We start from the raw sequence: 18114 nt of genomic DNA on the forward strand, positions 1-18114 counted from the left end.
AGATTGAGCTCTGCTTTCTTCTCGGAGATGTCTAAAGTCCACTGTGACAGACATCTTCTAGCTTGTTTTGTCCAACAGCAAAACAATATCCCAAAAACATTTCAGTGCAAACATAAAATGGAGACAAGCAGCATTTTTTTTAACCGAAAAGCCTGATGTGCACAACTGAGATGAGCAAAAACACTGTTCAGTATTCAGCAGGAACTATTCGAATGTTCTCAAAGATTGCACCCAGGACTCACCCTCCTCTCTTTTCTAGCAGCTGTGAATTTCATTGTCACATTTCTCCAGTTCTTGCTTACAGTATCACCTCCTCTTACTGTGCTGCAAGTTTTTAAAAACCAGCATCTGGTAGTTTGTCAAATGTTCCTCTGTTTTCCATGTTTTTAAACTCCCCGTTTCATTAATGCCACCTTCTGGCGGTATTTAGTATCATTATCTAGTACCTGCCATCAATAAAAACAAGAGAAAATGCATCTGCAAAACCATTTGATTTTAATTATAACAGACTCTTTGAATATTTAAAATCCATCCCCAGTGAACAGTAAATCAAAATACTTACAGAAAATGAACGACCATCTATGAACTGACTGATCCAGCATTCATTTGGTCCATTTTCTGTGTTCTTCCACTGGACAGTTAGACCCAGGGCAAACTTAAACTTCAAATGTGAAGGTCAGTTGTATAATCCAAACAGAGGGCAATAGCACACTCGGGAGAGTGCTAACACCTTTGCAGAGCCAGGTGTCTGCCAAGGTGTGTTTCCACATGATTTATTCATTTGGGAAGCTCGTGGATGTCTATTATCCCCGGCTGACTTGAGAAGACTGAACGGACAAAAAAGTCAAGAGCGATGTGAAGTCGTGGTTGTTTGCCAAAGCCCTCGTGGCTGATCCATCGTCTTTCACAGCTCCTGGTGTGCTCTGAGTGTTTTCTGTCAGGGGTGCTGGTGAACATCTGCAGCTTTGTTCATTTGTATTCCTTTTTTTTTAACCTTTGTTTATCCAGGGAGGGCTTGACTTTCTTTTCAGCATGAATTGGATTTAATGCAGGCATAAATGTGCATCTGAGCTCCCAAACAGGCTCTAAAAGCTGCGACGATGCACATCTTTGCACATAATTTTTGTATTCTTCCCACTAATAAGCCAAACTTAACAGATCTTTCAGTCCACTCAGATTTTTCAGCGTAAGTACCCCATAGGATTACTCTGTGTAGTCACAGAGGCTACTCTGTCTTGCAGAAAAATAATTTGTTTGTTTGTTTGTTTTTCTTAAAGCTGTTTTATAACTTTGAGGTTTCAAATTGTGAAGGTCTTCATCATTAGCGTATCTTTAGCCTAAATAATGTAATGAAATAGCTTTTTTGACTGCCAAAGAATTATAAACACAAATCTATTCAACAGAAAAGAAGTCTTTGCACTACCGAAGCCACACCCTGTAAACTTTTGTATTAGTAATATTCATGATGTAGCACAAGGGATGTCTCTTGTTTCACACTAGAATATCGCAGCTCTTAAATAGCATGAAATTGTACCTCCCAATGATTTAATCTAATATCTTTGGAGACATGCTGCCTTTTTCTGTAGAACCATCATTAAGTTCTCTGTTGAGATGCAATAGACACTGACATGACCCCCATTACTTGTGCCAACATCTACCCTAAATGTTTTCAGAATTGTCTGTACATATATGCAGTGTTGGGAAGGTTACTTTTAAAATGTATTCCATTACAGATTACAGAATACATGTCCCAAAATGTATTCTGTAACGTATTCCGTTACGTTACTCAATGAGAGTAACGTATTCTGAATACTTTGGATTACTTAATATATTATCATGCTGTTTACAACTACATGAATGTACTATTGCTGTGATTTATTACTGTTACTGAAGGTCCGCAGCTCCGAACCGTAGTAAAGGGACCTCTGGCTAATACGGTGGGTTCTGTGTCGGCTCGTAGCTGAAAACTAGCTTTACTTTGTTGTCTGGGTCAACTTTGCTTGCGAGAGACAGAGAGAGGTGTTGAAAGGCTGCTCCAACGGAACTTATTGTTTTTGGAGGAAAACACGAACACGGTGTACAGTCGAGTCTTAATAGCTTACTTACAACTGGGCTCGTCAGGCACTCTTCTTGGCTGCAGTGGTTATTATTATATTTACATGCTTCCAGCTCCCGTTTTTGCTCGATGACAGCTCGTACTTTTCCTTTTTCTCCCTCCCTCGCTCACAGACACATAACGTGTATGGCAGTCCATTCTCCCTGCAGCACGGACTACACTGCCTATGATGCTACATTCTTTAGAGCTATACCTGTAGCATTCTGCCTATTAGCTTAGCACAACAACAACAAAAAGGCCTCTCTCACCCAGGAAACACGCAGAGAGAGAGCGTCACCCTGTAACCATGGCAACCGTAACGCTGCCACCTGGAACTACAGAACGTAGCTGTCAAACAAAACCCAAACAGTCCTGACCCGCCACAATATGAAACAGGGAAGTACCGCCGTGTAATCCATTTATTTCAACAAAGTAACTGTATTCTAAATACCACCTTTTTAAACGGTAACTGTAACGGAATACAGTTACTCATATTTTGTATTTTAAATACGTAACGGCGGTACATGTATTCCGTTACTCTCCAACACTGCATATATGCATGTAGATGCTCCTCTGGGGTGGGTGCTGGTGTGACTGTGGATTCTGATCCAGCCCTGCATAAAATACAAGGATTTTCTTTCAGTTTAAGTTTTAATGAAAGAAATGCTTCTAGAAAAGGACAAACACTTCTGATGAAAGGTTGTTTTACAGTATTTTACAGTTTTTTACCTATTACTGCATTTACTTAAGTACTTATTTATTACATATATATCAGGAGTGAGAAGCAAAATGTGCAATAACTGGTAAGTTTGTAGCTGATTTTGTAGTTGCAGTAGCATTAAGTGTTGTAAACCCTTGTCCAGACTCACCTATTTTTGTGTTTAAGCATGGACGTCAGCACTGAGGAGAAGCAGTTACGTGGCTCATCTGTAGCTTTAAGTTCAAATCAAAACTTGGCAGGACCTCAGCAACATTTACAAAAATTATGAGAGCAGTCCTTTCAGTTTTTACTGTTTACACTATTTTTTTTTATAGTAGAACATCATAAAAAGCAGCTGCAGAGTAGTAGAACATTTTCAACATGATATTACTGGACTGTTGTGATTACAGTCAACACAAGATAAGTGTTTTGTTATGAAAATTTGCATTTTTAAACTTAAACAAGAATAAATGCAGTTGTAGCATATGTAACAAGCCAAAAATCCACAGAATATCTGTGCAAACTTCACTGAGTTATGACTATATTTAACTGGCAAGTGCATAGAGTTACACACATTAGAAGACCCAGTGAAAATATGGCAGTTGCAATATGCTGATGCATCTTTAAATAGCAGTAATCAATGATAATACTGCATGTCTATATAATGTCTGTATAAAGAAGCACTTCTCTTTAGAATACTTGCCTTCCTGCTCTTAAGAATTAGAAAAATAAACCAATAACTACATAATAAATGTTGTTTCGTAGAAATGGGAGGCATAGCTGGAAGAAAAAAGAGGCTTAAGTTTTATTGCTAATAAGTAATTATGAGTCAAACAACCCAGTTTGACTATTAGCCTTCAGTTTGTATTTTGCCCGTGTTTGTCCAACCTTATTGATCAACAATCATTTTGTTTCATGTTCAGTTTAATAAAAGACAAAAGCAGCAAATGGGTTGAGCTTAATTAGTTATTGAAATTGAAAAATGGCTTCCAGTCAGTTGCTTTTCTTTGCACAGTGGTTGTTGTCAGGTTTGTTCTCTTTTAGATCACTACAGCAAAGCTCAGCTCACCTTCCCAATGTCAGTATCCTTGTTCCTAGTCTTTCATCCCTGAGTTTTTTTCTCCAGGTGTGTAGTTCATCAGTCGTGATGCACTGACTATAATTTGCAAGGTGTCTGCATGCATGTGTGTGTGTGTTTCGTCTTTTATGTCTGTCCACTGAGACCTTGCATAGACGTCCTTTTTACCTCCATCGCTCCTCCTCTCATCTCAATCCCTTCATCCATCCCGACCCTTGCGCTTCCTCCTTTCCCTTTCTCTTTCATTCCTCTAATCCATACTCTCACTTTCTTCCTCTCCAAAGGATCCACTGTTTACATAATCAACATGATTTCCACTGAGAGGTCTTCTCCCTCCATCCCCGAGGCCTCAGCCCTTTCTCTCTCAGTCTTTCCTTCTCTCACATCCTCTCCTGACCTCCCCCACTCTTTCTCTCGTCTCTTCTATGGTACCCTCAATCTGACTCATTCCTTTGGGTCTATTTTTATCTCTCCCTCACTCTCTATGTTTCTCTCCCCCTCAGTCCCGTACATGCAATCACCGCTCTGTTGTGGAACGTTATGATTGAACATAGACAAAAACAGTTTGAGCCCAAACTGGGGAGAAGCCAAGAACCGGACGCTGAGCGCAGGATATACAGCTTCTTTTCTATCTTTCCTTTTTCCTAATCTACCGTCCCCCTTTCTTCTCTGAAGGGCTTCATCACACCTGACCATCTGTCCTGGCTATCTGGTTAGACTCACTGTGCCATCGTGTGTTTGTTTCAGTGGCTGTTTCCTGAGTCGGTCTGTGATTTTACCTGCTTCTCTACGTGTGTGTGGGTGGGAGTAGGTGATGATGAATGGGCTTTAGCACAGACCTCCTTTGCTTGTTAGTGTGGGCTGTGAGCACATGTGTGTCAGGATTAATGACTTATTAAGAATTGTTTAATTGGTTATTTAAAATGTTTTGAATAAATGCAGCTGTAAAGAAAAAGTAAAGCGTGTTAATACTGTGTGTGCTGCATTTTACCACAGCTTCTTAAATCAGATATAGACATTTAAACTTGGTCGTGTGTAGTTGCAAAAGTCTTAAGTCACCCCTTATGTAAATGGTAAATGGCCTGTATTTGTATAGCGCTTTTACTAGTCCCGCCTAAGGACCCCAAAGCGCTTTACACACCCAGTCATCCACCCATTCACACACTGGTGGAGGCAGCTACAGTTGTAGCCACAGCTGCCCTGGGACAGACTGACAGAAGCGAGGCTGCCATATCGCGCCATCGGCCCTTCTGGCCAACACCAGTAGGTGGTAGGTGAAGTGTCTTGCCCAAGGACACGACGACCGAGACTGTCCGAGCCAGGGCTCGAACAAGCAACCTTCCAATTACAAGGCGAACTCCCAACTCTTGAGCCACGATCGCCCTTGTCTTGCTGAAATACGCAAGCTTTTAAATTATTACCTTTTTGGGAATCACCTTGTTGGTGCAAAAATACAGTTTTATGCCTGTCAAACTGTGTTGGCATCTTTTAGAGGCTCAACTAAAGAAATGGTAAATGGCCTGTATTTGTATGGCTTTACACTACATTCAGTCATTCACACACTGCTGATGGCAGCTACATTGTAGCCACAGCCACCCTGGGGCGCACTGATAGAGGCGAGGCTGCTGGACACCGGCGCCACCGGGCCCTCTGACCACCACCAGTAGGCAACGGGTGAAGTGTCTTGCCCCAGGACACGACGACAGAGACTGTCCGAGCCGGGGCTCGAACCTGCAACCTTCCGATTACAAGACGAACTCCCAACTCTTGGGAACAGATTACGTCCTTTTGAGACAGGCTGATAGTAACAAAGTGCCTAAATAAACAATTTAAAATTGTTGGTTTTTTGCTAGGTTAGCTGTTATGTGTAGGCGCCACAGTAGATCAGTGTTGAGAGGCGTATCAAAAATATCCTATTCTTATAATTATGATGTGTAAGAAAATGTTAAAGTGGGCCACCTATATATGTAAACCATAGCATGATGATATATATTTGATATATATTTGTAAACGATCTGCTGATAAACAGTTGGGTGGGGCTGGTGCCTGTCCCAGCTATTAGTTGGGCAGAGGCGGGGTCACAGGACTAGCACACAAAGGGGCTCGCTCAGAAGGTAGAGCAGGTCCCCTACTAATCCTGGTTCGATCCCTGTCTGCTCCAGTCTCTGATGCATCCATCAGAATATGAATGTTAGACAGGAAGCACTTAAGAATAAGTAGTGTATGAATGGGAGAATGAGGCAAGTTGTACAAAAATGCTTTGGGTACTCAGTTATCTAACCAGCCATTCACACCTATCAGTAACCTGGCAAACATATATATGGGAGGAGGTTTAGAGAGAACACACCCAGGTACAGGGAGACAATGCAAACTCCACACAGGAGGGCCCCAGCTAGCCAGGACCACAGCAAAGGAGACCTTTCTGTGTGGAGTTTTCATGTTTGCATGGCTTCTTTTGGGGTACCCTGACTTCCTTCCACATACCAATGACGTGTTCGGTTAATTTGTGATTCTAAATTGGCCACATGTGGGCGTGAATGATTGTCTGTCTCTGTGTGATAGCCCTGCAACAGGCTGACGACCTGTACAGGGTGTGCGCCATCTCTCGTCCAATCACAGCTGGGATAAGCCCCAGTCCCCCTGTGACCCTGATAAATGATTAGAGGATGGATGAATGTGTTGATAAGCTGCTTATTACCAGAATTATAAGTATGTTGTGCAGCAGTCGTTTGGCTGTTTTTCAGTATGCAAGATAAAGATGAAAATGTGAAGCAACACATTTGGAGAATTAGCATACAAAAAGAAATCACCTGTAGTTTCTTGAACACTGAAGTCTAAGCGACCTTTAATAAAAGAGCCTCCTCACTCTCCTCACTCTCACGACTCTCGCTCTCCCAGGACCCGTTTGATGCAGAGCTTCAAAGAGTCCCACTCCCATGAGTCCCTGCTTTCTCCCAGCAGTGCCGCTGAGGCCCTGGACCTCACTCTGGACGAGGACGCTATCATCAAACCTGTGCACTCGAGCATCCTGGGACAGGAGTACTGCTTTGAGGTGAGAACTGAGCTGCTCAGCGGAGAGCCCACGGCGCACTCGCACACAACCACAGAGTGTACAGAGCAGTAAATCACACTAAAACTGTTGTTTCCACCCTGACAAGTGAAAGTGATGTGCAATGCAAATAGGATTGCTTTTTTTTTCTTTTCTTTTTAAATGTGAAAATTAAAATAAGGACATTTAAATGAGCCTAAGTCCTCTCAGCTTTTCCATCACCTGTTCATTAGTGGAACATGACAGAGGTTGAGAGTGAATACAAGTCATTATTTTTGGCGCTTTAGTTGCAGTCTCCATAGTGACTAATGGCTGTGGTTGTTGAATTTACCATTGGCTAACCTCAGGTGACTACGGCATCGGGAACCAAGTGCTTTGCGTGTCGCTCAGCTGCAGAGAGAGACAAATGGATCGAGAACCTGCAGAGAGCTGTCAAGCCCAACAAGGTGAGGGGAGAGAAAGGGATGCGGTAGAGGAAGAAAAAAGGATGATCCCTCTGTCTGTGTGTCTCTCTCTCTCCTCCCCGTCTCCCGTTGTTGTGTGTTTTCAATAAGAGCGCACCGCTTCATTTCTCTGTGTGAACTCCATCCTCGTGTCTGTGTGTGTCTGTGTTGAACAATTTAGTGGCTTCTACAAGCAAAATATTAAAGCTGCACAAGGTAATGTCGATGGTGGGAGGACCCAAAATGCTGTTTTGAAAAACCACAAATCAGGTAATGTGATAAGTAAATTGAACACAGCGGGTTGATGTTTACCTGCACAGCATGTCTGTGATACTTTGATAGGGAAGTAAAAGATTTAACACTCGTGAGTCTAGGTCTTTTATTGTTGCTCTCTACAGACAATGGGCCTCATGCAAGAACCACAAGACGATTTGTGGCAGTAAAAATCTATGGGTAGTTTTTCTCAAGTGGTCCAGACTTGTCAGAGCAAAGCCCACTTGTTGGACCTGAAATCGGATTGTCTGATCATAAAATTATCATAAGTAAGACAGACAACTAAGACTATATCATTATTGCATCTATGGAGAACGTTGTCTACCTTTATTTTCCTTTGGAAAATATGAGCAGTGCAGGCAGACTTGCTAGTAAAAGTCCATTTTTGGGGCACTGGTCATGCTTAGTTGCTACAATGGATGGAGCCTCATATTTTACTGTGGATGCTGCACTTTATCTATCTCCTCCTGATCTCAAAACATTAGGGGTGCAACGATACTCGTATCGATATTGAACCGTTCGATACAGTGCTTTCGGTTTGGTACGCATATGTATGAACAATACAACATTTTTAATTTATTTTATCAACTTTCCTTCTGACGATGCTGTCTGTGTTGAGCGCTCAGTGGATCTGCGCTCGACAGTGCAGCCTAGGCGGAGTAGTCGAACGCAGATTCACTGAGCGCAGCGCAAGCTAGCGAGACAGAAGTTAAGGTCTCCTTGCAACATGGCAAATTGAACCTCCCCCACCCTCATTCAGATCTGACGTTTGGAACTATTTTGGTTTTCATGTGTCGTATGACCCTGAAGGTAAGCGCAACAGTATGTTGGATGTGCCAGCAATGCTCAATTACATTGGTGGGAACTACTGCGTTAGCGCAGTTAGCTCGTTAACGTGTTGGCCGTCCAGCCCCAGCACTGGGCGATCCGGTAGCTCGTTAACGGAGATTTGCCGTGTTGTGGCGTTAACGTCATTTCAGATTAACGCTGACAGCACTAGTGGGAACACAACGAATATGACTGCACATTTACTCTGACATCATCCTCGTGCAAAGACAAGTGGAAGCAGACAAAAACAACAAGCACGCATGCTACAAACTTTACCCGAGTCATTTAGACAGCCGTTAGCACATGATTCTCCTTATGGGGACCTGATATGTTTAATATGCTGCTGAGAATATAGCCCAGAAGAAGCGTATAGTATAGCTTTTATTTTGGAAAGAGACATTTCTCTGTAATAAACTCTCTTTTCCAAAGATGAGTGATTCCTCAATCAGATAGATTTATTTTTTATTACTTTTTTGTTTCAGCAACATTACATTTAAAAACTGTACTTTTGAGTTAAAATATATATTTATAATTTTAATAAATGGCAAATTAAAAAGGCATGAACATTTTTTTGTATCGAAAAAATATCAAACCGTGACACCAAAGTATCGAACCAAACCGTGAATTTTGTGTATCGTTGCACCCCTACAAAACATGTATTAACCACTACAGGACTGATTATGCTAATAATCATTTATTTTGTGAACCTGAAAAATTCAATTTAACTTTTATTTATATAGAGTCAAATTACAACAACAAGGCACTCTATATTGTAAGGTAAAACCCCCCAAAATCAAATGACCCCCTATGAGCAAGCACTCGGCAACAGTGGGAATGAAAAACGTCCCTTTAAAAGGAAGAAACGTCCAGCAGAACTAAGCTCAGGGAGGAGCAGCCGTCTGTAAAGGACGAAGACAGGACAACAGACACATTTATGAGGTTAAATCAAGCAATTTAAAATTGAACTGATTAATTAAATGCATGATGGTGTTTCAACATGAGGTTCATTTTCCATGTGCTTGTATCTGACACCAGTTTTTGAAGATGATATACTTGTATTTTTTAAACACTACAAGATGGTGTATTTTCATATGGAAAGTCGTTTCCAGTGTAGCTTTAAGGTACTATGATGTTATTTGCGTCTTCACAGCTTAAAAAAAGACTTACCGCCCCTTCACGCTCGCTCCATATATAATCAATATCCTAATTTTAATCCAAATTCCATCGTAAAGTAAAACTCTCCCATATTTCCCCTCAGTGTTATTAAAAGTGAGCAGACATGTGAGATACGCAGCTTAGATGGCAACCAGAGACTAAAGGGTTATTAAGCGAGACTGAGATGAAACATCACCAGAGTCGAACGCCTCGTCCAGATGCTGCGGCCGCAGGGGTCCTGGCTGAGTCACGGCGCTCCAAGGACTCTAAACAGGCGCTTTCTCCAAAATCTCCCTTCCTCCTCCCCCAAAACAACACGCACTCTTCTTCTCAGACCAGATGCACCATAAGCGATAAGACTAACTGCAGAGAGAAGGATTATCATTATTCTTTGTAATTTTCTAGAGTCTTTTAATTCCTTTTTTTGGCCGTGATTGCTTGGTTTTCAGGAAAAAAGTATTTATTCCACCTTAATTTAGCATTCCACTAGTCTTTTGGTAATACAATTGAAATATCCTGGCACAAGGGAATGTGTAACATAATATCAAGGTGGAGGACTTGAGCGCACGCTGGCTCTGCTGCACTGTATGTGCACTAGCAAACTGAGCCACCAGATGCCCAGCACATTCAAACTCAGAGGTCTGGAATTAATTATGCCTTGTGTTTGGCGCCGGTTATCAAAGAGCATACAAATGGAGACGTTAGAGCTGTTGATCTTGATGATGCTCACGTATTTGGCCGTCTAAATTAGGACTTAAATAGTCTGAAGCAAACAGGGGGGGCCATCGACAGTGGCATTTGAACCCAATTGAAATGACTCCCAGTTACTGAAACATCATTCTGTAATCAACGGAGCACTCTCTCCTCCCATGGGGGATGTCAAATATAGCTGGGCTTTGTGATCGTGATTAGGGAATGTAGCAGTCCATAGGAGCATTTTTAGTCCATTGTGTTTGCAGCACATGTGTATTGTGTCATTTGTGTTTTTTCTATGTCTAAGGGGATTACTTTGTTTTATCCATAAAAAGAATCATCCTTCATTATTTTCTGTTCTTTCTCTTGTGTGTTTCTCATGCTGTTTTCTGTCTCTGTATCCAAGATGAGAGTTGAGAGCAATTTATCAAGTGCAACCCACTATCATAGTAGCCAAACCACCATGTCACCAGCCATTTATTTCCTGTCATTTCCTCTTTTCTCCTGCAGGCTGACCTGCTGTCGCCTTTTATTTGCACACACTCTCTCGGCTTCCACGTCTTTTTTTCTTCGCAGTCTGTCATGTTTCCTCCTGCATTGTATCATCTTGTCTTTGTGAAGCTTTTAAATGTTTTATCAGACATGCTTGACCTTGTTTGACCCGACTTTCTCTCCACACAGGACAACAGCCGGAGGGTGGACAATGTGCTCAAACTGTGGATCATAGAGGCCCGCGAGCTTCCAGCAAAGAAACGATACTACTGCGAACTATGTTTGGACGACATGCTGTATGCACGCACCACCAGCAAGCCCCGCACCGACACCGTTTTCTGGGGCGAGCACTTTGAATTCAACAACCTGCCAGCTGTCCGCAACCTACGCCTTCATCTATACAAGGAGACAGACAAGAAGAGACGCAAGGTGACACAGAGAAGTGTAGGGTAGCATAAAGGTCTGAAAACGAGTCATTTATATTAACTTAAAGTTGTTGAAACAAATTGAAATATCCTAAAGTTGAATTTTATCGACTTATTTTTTTTATTTTCTTATTATCATATCTAGAGCAGCAACATTAATTATACTAGCTTTATTTATATAACATCATTAATAACAAAGCAAAATCAGGATAAACTAAATGCAATAGTTAGAACAGCAACAAGACAAAACAGGAAACAGAAATGCAAAATGTCAAGATACTAATAAAAGAATAAAAGTCCTGAAAAGATACTAAATAAGACGAGTGAGGCAAAAAAACAACAACAAACAAACAAAACAAAGGATAAATAATACTAAAAATATAAATAAAATACATGTGTGAAATCTGCAAGCCAGTGTTTTAGGACACAATTTAAAGGATTTCCCTGATCGTCTGAGCCGTACTTCCTCAGGCAGGTTGTTCTAAAGTCGCCTTTAGATTTCAGCCTCGACTTTGGAACAGCTCGAAGGACCTACCTGAGGATCTAAGGCTATGAACTAGTTCAAATTGAACCAACTGTTTTGCTGCATAGCTTGCGGACGCAGATGTGCTTTAATTGTGATCAGTAAATTCTTAAAATCAGTTGAATGCACAAGAAGCCAGTGGAGAGAAGCCATGACCGTGGTGATGGGATGTTATGTGTAACCAGTAGGGAACTTTCTGAGCTAGTTTCAGGGCAGAGTGACTTTTTATGTATGCCCAAAAAGAGGGAGATGAAGCAGTCCAGCCATGAGAAAATAAATGCATGAATTGTGTGAGAGTATTGGTTTTATTTTTGAGATGCAGACAGATCCGAACAGCTGCTCTCGATGTGCTTCAAAGCTGAATCAAATGGTACTCCCAAATGTCTGTTAGTGGGCTTTACAATGGAAGGTTTGTAGGACTGAGATGTCAGTGCTACAGAGGTGATACTGAAAAAGCAACTATGCTTTTAGGGTCAAGAGGTCTCCAGCAAGGTATATCTGTGTATCTGCTGCACAGCTGGTAGAAGCATATGATAGAAAATATAGCAGGACCTAAAACTGACCACAGGTAAAGAGGTAATCACCTGTGGTGACAGGGTAGATTCTTTCTGAAGTGAAAATATTTCAATTTAAAAGATAAAGCAAATGCATGAGTAATACTGTGAGGTGTAACATTAGCACTTAAGAAGTAAGGGACTTAATACTGAGTCACAAAACCAGTCATTTTCATTTTGAGCTCGGTACAAGAGTAACGCTGCCACAGTAAAGCTCTAGCTTCAAACAGCACTCCGGGGATCCAGCGTTTTGTTTTTTTGACATTTACAACTTTCAGATTAGTTTTCTAAAATCTTTCTCTGCAGAACTGAAAGTAACAATGTTTCTTTACCACAGCTAACGTTTGTTTTTGCTTTTCACGTCTAAGGAAAAGAGCACATACTTAGGACTCGTAAGCATCCCCATCTCAAGCATCACTGGACGACAGTTTGTGGAGCAGTGGTACCCGGTCATCCAGCCCAGCGTTCTCACCAAGGGAGCTGGTGTCGGAGGAGGGAAGATCATCAATGCATCACTACGCCTCAAATCCCGCTTTCAGACCATGAACATCCTGCCCATGGAGCTGTATAAGGAGTTTGCAGAGTATGTCACTAATAACTACCGCACCCTGTGTGCTGTGCTGGAGCCTGTGCTGAGTGTCAAGAGCAAAGAGGAAGTGGCCTGTGCTCTGGTGCATATACTTCAGAGCACAGGGAAAGCTAAGGTATGGGATCACTGAGTCCTCTACTTGGCAAACACTATTTTAGGAGGAAAATAATAACTCTGTTCCCCCTTTTCTCCAGGATTTTCTATCGGACATGGCAATGTGTGAGGTAGACAGATTCATCGACCGAGAACACCTTATCTTCAGAGAGAACACTCTGGCCACCAAAGCCATAGAAGAGTACCTCAAACTGATTGGACATAAGTACCTCAAGGATGCTATAGGTGAGTCGGAATAGTGTACAGAGCGTTTGCAGTGTTTGACTTAGTCGCTCATGTGTTCAAACCAATTTAAAATTCAGCAGATCAACTTTTGAAAGTTGGGAAATAGACGAACTTTTAATTAAAGGGGGGAAAATCCAACTTTCTCTCAGCCTTAGTGTTTTTGCTTGCAGAAGATAGTTTGGTTGGGTGTGGGGAATTTTATTATTTTTCAACTTATTCGCGGCACTCAAACTTGTGTCTTTTTTGCACTGCTGTGTGGAGTTTGATGATATATTGAATTATGTGATTATCCGAGCTCAGCACAAGTCTGTTGGCGGTGAGATCAAGAAGCAGCTCTCCTCAAAAGGCGAGAAATACGACTTCCTGAGAGGAAGCAACGAGCTCGATATGTTGTTATCGTTGGCCTGGTTTCATTAATGAATGTTTGCTTGAGTTCATACGAAATCGAGAAGTTTGTATTCAGCCATCATTATTCTGGATCGTAGGATGAACATGAAGACTTCAGTGTTTTATGGACAACTTGAGCTTCATGGCAGTGGCCATTTGGTTTTAACAGGCTAAAAGTGATCATATTTAGATAAGAGCGTGGAATAAAGTGATCAGTGTACACCAGCTGGCTTCATTATCAGGATGTACTTTGAAATAATAATAAGTAACATACAAATAAAATACTATCATTTCATTCAATAATGCTACAGACACCTTAAATGGGCGATTAATACAATAAATAACACAGTTCATCTAATATTTCATAACTTTAAGCCCTAATTAAACTTAAACTTTATCAAATTTAAAAAGGTGGGTAAAAAACAGCATAAAATAAAAGTTAAATAAAGGTAAGCTACCGCCAAGTAAACAATGATATATAGGATGACATAAACAGTTTCTCAGTTGTTTCTCAGTAAAGTTTTCTCTTAATTTTCTAACACTGAGTGCATTCAATGCTTTGGTGTTCATAAAGGTAGTGCATAGGAGTGTCGAGGGACACACAGTTTCTCCAGAGATTTCCAGTAAGTTCTAAGTGCTCGTAATAATAATACTACAGTGCAGCAGTAGTAGTAGTCAGCAGTCCATTTCTGAGAATTGTTTTCTATATGCTATATTGGTATGAAAATGGCCTGTATTTGTATAGCGCTTTACTAGTCCCTAAGGACCCCAAAGCGCTTTACACAACCAGTCATCCACCCATTCACACACACATTCACACACTGGTGATGGCAGCTACATTGTAGCCACAGCCACCCTGGGGCGCACTGACAGAGGCGAGGCTGCCGGACACTGGCGCCACCGGGCCCTCTGACCACCACCAGTAGGCAACGGGTGAAGTGTCTTGCCCAAGGACACAACGACCGAGACTGTCCAAGCCGGGGCTCGAACCGGCAACCTTCCGATTACAAGGCGAACTCCCAACTCTTGATCGCCTCAAAAATACTTTTTTTTTTTTTTAAATGTTTATTTATAAGATTTTAAGTTCAAAGTTACATAACGTCACACCAGACAAAGGACATAAGATTCAAAAACAATAACATTTAAGCACAGAAAAAAAAAAGAAACCAAACACAACAACAAAAAAACCCAAACAGGAAAACAGGAAAGAAAAATAAAAAAATAAAAACAAAATAAATAAATAAAAATACACCAGTTAGCCAGTACAAATCAAAAGTTCAAAAGAAACACCATTGTCCAAAGAAGATGATCTTCTGTGTGAGTTTAGACAGGGCAACAGAGAGTTCACCAAGACCGGAAGATGTGGGAAACATGTCCAGGAAGGAATCAGGGTCCGGCAGAGGTGCAGTTTCACACAAAAACAAAGTGCCGTCAAATATTAAATTCCCATTAATATGATTGAGAAAAGGGCCCCAGATTTCGACAAACTTAAAATGGGTGTTAGCCATCAAAAATACTTTGAGCTAAAAGTAACAACTACTGTTGTAATTTGCTGTTGGCCAATAAGACAGCTCCTCACCTACGACTACTTAAACAGCACAGTGTGGTAGTGTGGCAATGCTCCGTTTGTTGTCTCATAATTGATTTCTTTTCCATTAATCTTGTTGTGGATGTTGTTTTCTTTATTAATCACACTGAAACTTGTTGCTAATGAAATGTCACTTGCAGGGGAGTTCATAAGGGCCTTGTATGAGTCAGAAGAAAATTGTGAAGTTGACCCCATGAGAATACCACCCTCTGTATTACCAGACCACCAAGCCAATCTTCGAATGTGCTGTGAATTGGCACTCTGCAAGATTGTTAATTCCCATTGGTGAGTAGTTAATAATGCAAAAAAGCAACTCTTTACTAGACTGTGTTTATTTCTCTTCGCTATAATAAAGATGCATGAGGCTTTTAAACAGCTTCTCGGTGGAATATCTAAATGTACCTAGTTTGTCCTGAAACCTTTTATGTTGCATTATAGTGTGTTCCCTCGAGAGCTGAAGGAAGTCTTTGCCTCCTGGCGAGTGCGCTGTGCTGAGAGGGGTCGAGAAGACATCGCTGACCGCCTCATCAGCGGTTCTCTTTTCCTGCGCTTCCTGTGTCCTGCCATCATGTCGCCATCGCTTTTCAACCTCACCCAGGAGTATCCAGATGAGCAGACATCACGCACACTCACCCTCATCGCTAAAGTAGTGCAAAACCTGGCTAACTTCTCCAAGTCAGTTTTATTTCATTTCATTCATTTATTTAACTTTATGAAAAGGATTTGTGTTTTTTAATCCATGTATTTAGGGAAGGAAAAAAGCTGACCATCAATGACAAAAACAAATAAATGAATTTATGCATTTAATTGTTTGATTTTTCTTCTTTACAGTGCCCAAAACTATTAAAAATTTGAGCTTTAATACAAAAACAGTTGAAATTAATGACATTTATTTGAAAAAACTATTATTAAACCAAAGATTATGAGTGTAGCTACAATTTAATTTCACTGCTAAAATATTTTTCTACCACTTTCCCTGTCACACACATATGTCCTCCCCGCCCTGTTCTGTCTGTTCCCACCTGCAGGTTTGGAAGCAAAGAGGAGTACATGTGTTTCATGAATGAGTTTTTAGAAATGGAGTGGGGCTCCATGCAGCAGTTCCTCTACGAGATCTCCAACCTGGACAGTGTCAGCAATGCAGGCGCTTTTGAGGGCTACATCGACCTGGGCAGGGAGCTGTCTATACTGCACAGTCTCCTCTGGGAGGTCATGGCTCAACTCAGCAAGGTAAACACAAAGCATCGTATCTGTTGTTATAAACTGCAACCATACTGGTAATAAATCAAATGATTTTTACCGGTACCTGCAACTCAGAGACTACTTTTCAAAGGAAGTACTAAGTTCGCGTATGTCTTTTGGCATGCTGAATTGCGTAATTAAATCATACAGGGGCCTCCAATTCAAGGAAATTTCTGTACTATATAAAAATCTAAGAGAGAACACGGCAACATCAACTGAATACATAAAAAAGAAACGGGAGCAGGAAATAAAAACTGATATCTCAACTGAGGAATGGTTAGATATGTGTGAAACCCAGAACACAACGACTAACTCAAGATGCTACGGAGCCCCGCAGGGGACATGGGAGAAAAAAAAATTCGACTTTCTCGCAAAAGTTTTGCGAGATCTCGCAAAAGTTTTGCGGGATCTCGCAAAACAAACTCGGGATCTCGCAAAACAAACTCGGGATCTCGCAAAAGTTTTAGCCGCATTCTTCCCATTAGCTCGAAGCTAACGGGAGGTCGAGACCTACTACAGCCGGGAGGAACACTGCTTTCCCGGCACATCGTGGCTCGACCGCCCGGTCGGCTTCAAGCTAGCGTCCGAAGAATGCGGCTAAAACATTTGCGAGATCTCGCAAAACAAACTCGAGATCCCGAGTTTGTTTTGCGAGATCCCGAGTTTGTTTTGCGAGATCCCGAGTTAGTTTTGCGAGATCTCGCAAAAGTCCGTCTTAATTTTTTTTTCTCCCATGTCCCCTGCGGGGCTCCGTAAGATGCTGGAGAGAATTTGGATGGAAACATCTTACTCGATTCTTTATTACACCAAAAATCAAAAGTAAACGGACTCAAGACAGTCTGCCATGCTGGAGAAGATGTGGTAACATGGAAGCACACCATACGCACGTGTTTTGGGAGTGCCTGAAACTGCATAATTTTTGGAAGAACGTGACTCTTGTAATAGGCAATATCTTGGGCTATCAATTACCACACAATTTTAAAACTGTATATCTTGGGAATATTAGCGAGTATGTTATGTACGACGACTTGTATTTGACAAAGATCCTGTTGATAGCTGCAAAGAAAGCTATAACAAGAAACTGGTGCAAACTGGATCCGCCTTCTTCAAAAGACTGGTTAAATATTGTTGGAGAAATCTATGCAATGGAAAAAATGACTTACATTCTCAGATTAAAGGAAGATATTTTCGTTGCTAAGTGGGAGAAGTGGACATTATATGGCACCAAGGAAAATTAATGAACGAACAAAACATTTAAGGTCTATAACTCTGTATATCTATTGATGCTTGCCCGTATAAAAGTACGTATATAAGCTGGAGTATGTATGCTGCGGAGTAAAGGCAGGTATGCATATGGTAGTTGATTAGAATTGGCACCCACACCTTTTGTTCGCTTTAGTTCTCTTTGTTTTGACTGTGTGCTTGCATGGTTATTTCTCCTGTAATGCAATACATGTCTGTGTTTAAACTGTGACAAAACTATCAATAAAAATTACAGTGTCAAAAAAAAAATCAAATGATCTGTCAAAAAAATCCATAGTGGGTTATTTATCACTACAGTAACCTACTATAGTAATCAAAGTAGTCGTTTCATATGTAATAATACTGCTGCTCTGGAACTAGAAAACAACGTTGTACTTTCTCACATGCAAGTGAAATAA

At 41.1% G+C, this 18114-nt stretch overlaps 1 protein-coding gene across 13 annotated transcripts in view; it reads left to right on the forward strand.

Annotated features, from left to right (window-relative positions):
* Positions 1-18114, forward strand: part of syngap1b (synaptic Ras GTPase activating protein 1b) — a 215110-nt gene that overhangs the window by 160411 nt on the left and 36585 nt on the right. For all 13 annotated transcript variants that reach the window (XM_085178260.1, XM_085178259.1, XM_085178265.1 and 10 more), the window contains 8 exons: positions 6772-6925; positions 7270-7368; positions 10996-11235; positions 12677-13012; positions 13092-13236; positions 15352-15496; positions 15650-15886; positions 16240-16441. In XM_085178260.1, the coding sequence (XP_085034386.1) occupies positions 6772-6925; positions 7270-7368; positions 10996-11235; positions 12677-13012; positions 13092-13236; positions 15352-15496; positions 15650-15886; positions 16240-16441 (1558 nt within the window). The remainder of the gene's footprint in view (positions 1-6771; positions 6926-7269; positions 7369-10995; positions 11236-12676; positions 13013-13091; positions 13237-15351; positions 15497-15649; positions 15887-16239; positions 16442-18114) is intronic.

The sequence above is a fragment of the Neolamprologus multifasciatus genome, chromosome 11, assembly GCF_963576455.1.
Source record: "Neolamprologus multifasciatus chromosome 11, fNeoMul1.2, whole genome shotgun sequence".
NCBI lineage: Eukaryota > Metazoa > Chordata > Actinopteri > Cichliformes > Cichlidae > Neolamprologus > Neolamprologus multifasciatus.